Below are 7,493 nucleotides of genomic sequence, written 5' to 3'. Positions count from 1 at the left end.
AGATAGATGGATGGATGGATTGATGATGGATAGATGGATGGATGGAGATGAATAGATGGATGGGTTGATGATGGATAGATTGATGGATGGATGATGGGTGGGTGGATTGATGGATAGATAGATGGATAGATGATAGGTAGATAGATGGATGGATGGATGGATGATGGATAGATGGATGGATGGTAGGTAGGTAGATGGATGGATGATGGGTAGATAAATGGATGCATTGATGATGGATAGATAGATGGATGGATGATAGGTAGATGTATGGATGGTTTGATGATGGATAGATGGATGGATGGTAGATAGGTGGATGGATGGATGATGGGTAGATAGATGGATGTATGGTAGGTAGGTAGGTGGATGGATGATGGGTAGATAGATGGAAGGGTGATGGGTAGATGGATAGATGGGTTGATGATGCATAGATGGATGGATGATAGGTAGATAGATGGATGGATGGATTGATGATGGATAGATGGATGGATGATGGGTAGATGGATGATGGGTGGGTAGGTGGATGGATGATGGATAGATGGATAGATGATACATAGATAGATGGATGGATGGATTGATGATGGATAGGTAGGTGGATGGATGAGCGGTAGATGGATAGATGGATTGATGGTGGATAGATAGATGGACGGATGATGGGTGGACAGATGAATGGAACAGGAAGTCCTTCATGATGGGCGACTGGTGATCGACACTGCACCACGGTGCCTGAGCTACCTTGTAATGAAACTTATTGCCGAGAAGCCAAACCATGAGTGTTTACCCTACACCTATTCCGTGGGCTGCCGTGGGGAGTGTGAAGAAGCATGACTTCAACCCTGCCCTCAAGAAGCCTCGCTGTCTAGTGAAGCAGACAGGAGTCATGTAAACGTGGCCAGAAGGGGATTGGACACAGAGTTCTGTCGAGCCCAGGGGGGGGAGGCAGAGCCTGGATGGGACCACCTTGTCCCGCTCTCAGGACTGGCCCGTCTCTCCGCAGATGTTGTCACCAGAGACGAGTTCCTCAGGAAGCAGAAGACGGAGACCATCATCTACTCCCGGGAGAAGAACCCCAACACTTTTGAATGCATCGTTCCCGCCAACATTGAAGCTGTGGCAGCCAAGGTGAGATGGGGGCTGGGAGTCTGGCTGGGGGTGACACCCCCCCGATCACCTGGGCCGTGGACGAGGGCCAGATGCAGAGTTGCTTTCACATCCCCCCCACCTGCCCCAGGCACACTTTCTCCTTTTCCCTGTCGCGCTCATGTGCCCCGTATTAACTGTCTCTCTCCACGCCCTCGTTCTCCGGGCCCTGACGTGCGTTTATATTTTGAAACCACTTTCTATTTCCGATGACTTCCTGATGCAGGTGTTCCAGTTCGCGTTGTTCAGGCCTGTGTGTGTCTGCCTGTGATAACGAGGGCCAGAGATAGAGAGCGAGCGTGTCAGGGCAAGAGACAGCGAGAGGCGGGTGGGTGACAGGTATCGTGTTCGCCAAACGAGGGAAAATGGAGCATCTGAAGGGTTATTGGCCGCGATGCAGGAGAGGTGTCTGCATGCAATTTAGAGTCTTCTGGAGCCAGGCCGGGTGACCCTTATCGGCCCTGCACACCGAGTTCTTTCTCATTCTGGGGCTTTATGAAAGCCCGGCTCCAGCCCATGGCAGCTGGGCACTGTCCCAGAGACTGGGGGGTCTGCTCCGCGGTGGGCAGTGACCTTGAGGGTGGCAGGAGCGGGAGCCCAGCTAGGAACTCCTCATTTGTTGTCCAGCTGACAGTCATTCCCGCGCCCTCCCCATGTTGTCACTCACTCAGAGGAAAGCACAGGCAGAGCCGTCAGCCAGCCTTGAGCGGTTGGTTTGGTTTTAAACGTGGGTGCCAGGGGTTTCAGGAATCTGACAGCCGGAGGGCATGGAAAACGAGTGGCCGGGCTGGAGCCAAGGTAGTTTTAGCCAAAAAGGTGATTCCGTCCGACGGATCCATGCCGTTGGAAGTTCCAATAGTGACCACGCTGGCGGGGAGGGGACAGTGACCAGAAGGAACATGGGGGGCTCTGGGGCTGGTCGTCCCCACCTCTGGACCTGGGTGCTGGTCCCACGGGCTCGCTCAGTTTGTGAAAATGCACTGAGCTGTATGCTCAGGAACATGTGCACTTTGCTGTATTCATGTCCTACTTTGATGCACGGTTTTTGTTTCTGAAGTGACGCCTTCAGCAAAACAGAGATTGTCCTTCTGTAGAAATGACGAGCCCATGGGCCACGGGGAACCCTGGTTGAGGACCTTGCAGATTCACCCAGGGCCCACAGCCCGCCCCCCTTTTAGGAGTTCTCTACCCTGTGCCGAGTACCAAGGATGGCTTCCTGGGCCAAGCGGGATAGCAGGCGCCCTCCATGCTCATTTTGACTTTTATTAAAACTCACTCATGCCGCCTGACCCACCTCGGGCTGGGTGCCTCAGCTCTGCCATCACCAGTCGCCGTGCACAGCAGAGGGGGACCAGGTGTCCGGACGGGTGGGGGCCTTGTCTCGTGGAGAGTGGGCGTCGCCTTGGGTCGGTCCCCACTTCAGCCAAGGTGGCACTCAGGGCTCTCGCCCCCTGTCTCTGTCCCGTGAGCCTGACCCTGCATCACAGGCCCCGCCCCAGGCACCCATCAGGCTGGAGGAGGGACCCCGCTACTCACCGCCGGCCGCTGTGCTTACAGAACAAGCATTGTCTGTTGGAGGCCGGGATCAACTGCACCAAAGATTTGATCAGGTCCAGCATCTACCCCATCGTGCTCCTCATCCGGGTGTCAGAGAAGAACATCAAGAGGTTCAGGTAAGGCTCCGAGACCCCCGGGCCCTAAAGCACCCCTCCTTCTCCCTCCCACCCCTCAAGCCTCTGGGGTTCCCACCAAGAACAGCTGGCTGTGTCAGCCCCACACCCACCGCCACCCCACTTGTCCCTTTAGTGAATCCTTATTGAGGGCCGGACCATAGTCCAGGGTGGACATGGCCCCTGACCTCCAGCAATGGAGACAGGAACACACACTCATAGATCATGTCCAGGGGACGGATGCTGGGAGGGAGGAATGGGCGCTGCGGGACCAGGTGGGCAGGAAGCTGACATCAGAGCAGACCTGCCGCGGATAGGGGGGCCGGGCAGGTGCTGCAGGAGATGCACTCCGGGCAGAGGGCACAGCTGGCACCCAGACCACGAGAAGGGGCCAGACCAGAGGAGGCGAGTGTGGTGGGCGATGGACAGAGCAGTGAGAGCTGACCTTGCAGCCGACGGGGGTCCAGACCATGCCAGGCCGTGTCGGCCGTGGGAAGGATGTGACATTTTAGTCTGGGTGAGACGGGAGCCACTGAAGGTTGTGAGCAGAGGAGTTGCGTGATCGGATGCAGGACTTAAAAGTCTTGCTCTGGCTGCCGTGTGGACACAGGCGTTACGACCACCCGGGCGAGAGCTGGGACGCAGATCCTCTCTGGGGGGCGATGAGGAGAGGGCCGATTCTGGATCCTGTTCAAGGTCCAGCCTGTGCAGTTTGTTGAAGGGTTAGCTATGGGGTTCAATGGGAAGAGAGGAATCGGGGTGATACTGCGGTTTGGGGCCTGGCTGTCACGTGGCGTGATCTGTCTCTGATCCCCACCTCGCCTCGCACACGACTGCAACTGGGACTGAGAGAGGTCTCTCTCCCCAGCTACTTCCTGAGTGCCTACTAAGTGCCAGGCACCAGGGAGCCCATGAATGAGCAAAGGAGACAGAAATCCCCACCTCCCCATGTCACACGCACTCTGATGGCTGCTGTCCGAACACCAGAAACGAGCAGCGTTGGTGAGGTTGGGGAGAAATTGGAAGCCTGGTGCCCCATTGGTGGGAATGTAAAACGGTGCAGCTGCTATCGAACACAGTGTGCGAGTTTCTCAAAACGTGAATAGAACTACCATATGAGCCAGCACTTACACTTCTGAGTATATACCAGAAAGAATCAGAAACAGAGTCTTGGAGATATTTGCACACCCATGTTCATAGCATCACTATTCACAGTAGTCAAAAGGTGGAAGCAACCCCAGTTTCCATCGACGGATGAATGGATAAACAAAATGTGGTCCATCCAGACGAGGGAATACTATTCAGCCTTGAAAAAGGAAGGAGGTTCTGACACCTGCTACCACATGGATGCACCTTGAGGACATTATCCTAAGTGAAATAAACCAGTCACAAAAGGGCAAATACTGTGTGATTCCACTTCTGTGGGGTCCCCAGAGTCATCAAATTCACAGAGACAGAAAGTAGAAGGGTGGGCGCCTGCGGCTGGGGGAGGAGAAGAGGGAGTCAGCGTTTCATGGGGACCGAGTTTCAGTTTGGGAAGATGAACACGTTCTGGAGATGGTTGCCCGATGACGTGAATAAACTCGACAGTGCTGAGCTGTACACTTAAAAAATTGGCAAGATGGCAAATTTTATTTTGTGTGTACTTTACCACAGTTAAAAAAGAAACTTTTCTTAAATCCCGACCTCTTGGGATTTGCATCAGGAACAGAATAGATGCACTAATAGCGTGCTAGAGGCGGTGGACGTGATGGAGAAACACAGAAGGGGAGGGGGCACTCAGTGGGAGGACTGGGGAGGCCTCCAGCACGGGGTGGCCAGGTGGGCACAGCGCCACTTCCCGAGGTTCTCCCGGGGGTCAGACAGTGGGCCCACGCCGCGGGGCCCAGCCCAGCCACGCCACAGCCACCCGCGTGTCCCCCCGCCCTCTGCCCGCAGGAAGATGCTGCCGCGGCCCGAGACGGAGGAGGAGTTCCTGCGCCTGTGCCGGCTGAAGGAGAAGGAGCTGGAGGCGCTGCCGTGCCTGTACGCCACGGTGGAGGCCGACATGTGGGGCAGCGTGGAGGAGCTGCTGCGCGTCATCAAGGACAAGATCGGCGAGGAGCAGCGCAAGACCGTCTGGGTCGACGAGGACCAGCTGTGAGGCGCGGCAGCCCTGAGTCTGAGCGGGGGCTCGGGAGGGGTGTCCGGACCGCCCCCCACGACCGGGCAGTGCCGTGGGGGCGAGGGAGCATCCTGCTGTCCGCAGGGCCACCCCGGCCTGGGGGCTCGGTCTACCCGGTGGGGAGTCCCTCCAGGGAGCCCCAGGGAGCAGGTGCAGCTGTGGGGACAGACGCGCTCGGGAGGGAGCAAGGCGTATTTATTCCGCCCAGGGCTGACCTGGCTGAGCGGTCCAGCCCTGCTGGCATTAGCGGGGAGGCGGGGCCCCTCAAAGGACACGCAGCCAGGCCCGAGGCCAGCGGCCCGTCGGGAGCCGGAGCAGCAATTGAATGTAATGCATGGGACAGGTGTGCTCCCTGTGGGGCAGGGACCCCGAAAGCCAGGGCACCCCTCAGCCCTTGGGACACGTGAGATGCACGTCCCCAGGCAGGACAGGGGGACGTGCACCATGCTCTTATCTTTCTTGCATTAAAACTTCTCCATTTCCTTGTTTTCAACCTCTTTTTTTTTTTTTTAATTTGATAGTTTGCAGAGTTTCTCAGCTCTCGCCACCTTCCTGACCTGCAGGCTGGGTTCAGGCCCCGGGTCCCAAGGAGGACAAGGGAGGGTGCCATGTGTCCGGCTTTCCCAGGACGGGCCTGATTCACACCGGGCTCGGGGTCTGGGCGTGATTGCTAACAGCTGCCCTTCGGCTGGGAGGCGTCCTGATTTGGACGATAAATTATACGGTCACCCTGGGACGGGCCCGTCCTTTCAGAGGCTGCCCGGGGGTCTCGCTGTCTGTGCCCCTGTGTCCCTCGACTCCAGCCCTCCCAGCACACTGTTCTCTGTCTCTCAGTGTGTGTCGCCTTCCCACATGTGGCCCGGCTTCATCCAGCATGAGGGAGAGAACATGGGGGTTAAGGCCCTCTGGCAGGTTGGCTCCCCACTGCCCAGCAGCTGGGGGGCTGCAAGAAAGCTGTGCTTCCCTCCACAGTGGGTAGCAAAGGCCCTATGGGTTCTAGATTGTTCTCCTTGATGCAAACTTCTCAAGTATGGACCCAATAGGGCATGGCCAAATGAGGCACAGCTCAAAGACCATAGTTTCCTGCCACCCTTGAAGCTAGGGTAATCAAGGAAATGTCAGGCAAGGATGGAGAAGGAGAAGAGACAAAGCAGACAAACAGCCCTTCTTCCAGTTTCTTGTCTGGAATACAGATGTGATGGCTGGAGCTCCAGCAGTCCTCTTGGATCTTGAGGTGACCTTGAGGATGGAAACCCTGCACAGAGGATGGTAGAATTTAAAGATAGAAGGAGTCAGAGTGGCTGATGACACTTTGGAGCCCAGGACTGCTGCTTGGGTTTCTTTTATATGAGACTGAAATAAATTCTTACCTTGCGTTAAATGGTTGTTGTTTCGGTTCTCAGTTACTTGCAGCCAAGAGCAATTCCGAACAGATGTAGGAGCAATCATAGTTTCAGAGCCTGGTCCTCTCCTCCCTTCACAGTGATCCATCTTTACCACCGAGATCTGGGCTTGCCAGGGAGCGCGACGCCTTTTAAAACAGAGAGCGGCCCTCCAGGAGCCCGGGAGGGATGTTTCTTCCTCCAGAACAGCCCCAGGCACAAGTCGGACGCGCGCTGGGTCTGGAGAGGCCGTGATTCCAGAGGGTCAGCGGAGGTCCCTCGGGGCCAGATAAACTGCCACGCGGCGAGATGCGAGAGCCGAAAGGTCTGTTTCCATCCTGCTTCAAGTTAAACAGTAAATTCTCCCCCGGCCGAGGCAATCGCATTCCCACTCAGAGGCCGAGCTTCCTCGTAACGCACTCGGAGCCGAGGGGACGGACGTGGCTGGAAGAGAGTTCCAGAGTGAAAGGTCTGCTGATGGGTTTATATTTATTTGACTTCAGGATTCTCAGGCCTGGCACAATGACCACTCTCGGCTTGCTTGTAATCTGGGGGGGTGGGAGGGGACAAGGACGGGTGAAGGTAAGCCACGCGGGGGGGAAAGAGCTGAAAAGAGCTTGTGGTTGGGGTCCCCCCCAACCCCGAGGGATTGCAGCCGGGCCCCAGCACGCCGGCGGGGGTTGTATGTTTGTTAATAAGATGAGGTGGAAGGAAAGAAGTCAGGAGTGAGCCGCTGTGTTCTGGGTCGCTCCCTGGATGAACCGGTGACGTCGGCGGGAGGCTGGGGTTTGGAGCCCTGGGGAATCTGTCCCCCTGGGGATTTCAAAGGAGACCCCTGGCATCATCTCCTCCAGCTCTGGGGTCCCATTAATCAGCGGCCCAGCCGTGCACAGCCCCTGGGCTGCCTGGGAAGGGAAATGGGCCCCGGGTAGAGCTGGGCGCTGGGACCGCTCAGAGGTCTCTGCAGAGCCGGCTGCAGCTTGGGTTGTCACGCCAGGGTCTGCCAGCCGAGTGTTTCCCCTGGAGCCAGCCCAGGTCTCGCGGGGACTGCCCCCCTAAGGCGCACAGTGGGGCCTCTGCCCGCACAGCAAGCCCGTGCCCCGGTTTCTGGACAGGAGCCTGTGCCGGGCTGGTGGCACC

General features: G+C 57.0%; 1 protein-coding gene across 6 annotated transcripts in view; it reads left to right on the top strand.

Moving 5' to 3' along the window:
• The window catches only part of CARD11 (caspase recruitment domain family member 11), a 115,022-nt gene extending 108,694 nt beyond the window's left edge, over positions 1-6,328 (top strand). For 5 of the 6 annotated variants that reach the window (XM_046668512.1, XM_046668514.1, XM_046668515.1 and 2 more), the window contains 4 exons: positions 995-1,119; positions 2,695-2,810; positions 4,746-4,946; positions 5,500-6,328. In XM_046668512.1, the coding sequence (XP_046524468.1) occupies positions 995-1,119; positions 2,695-2,810; positions 4,746-4,946; positions 5,500-5,527 (470 nt within the window). In that variant the 3' untranslated portion in view covers positions 5,528-6,328. Of the gene's footprint in view, positions 1-994; positions 1,120-2,694; positions 2,811-4,745; positions 5,459-5,499 lie in introns of those variants that run through there. The other variant, XM_046668513.1, reaches the window with a different exon arrangement.
• The last annotated feature ends 1,165 nt before the right edge of the window (positions 6,329-7,493 follow it).

Source organism: Equus quagga, chromosome 7 (genome assembly GCF_021613505.1).
Source record: "Equus quagga isolate Etosha38 chromosome 7, UCLA_HA_Equagga_1.0, whole genome shotgun sequence".
NCBI classification, from domain to species: Eukaryota; Metazoa; Chordata; class Mammalia; order Perissodactyla; family Equidae; genus Equus; species Equus quagga.
Note: the sequence above shows the minus strand (reverse complement) of the source record. Positions and strands in the feature narration are given on the sequence as shown.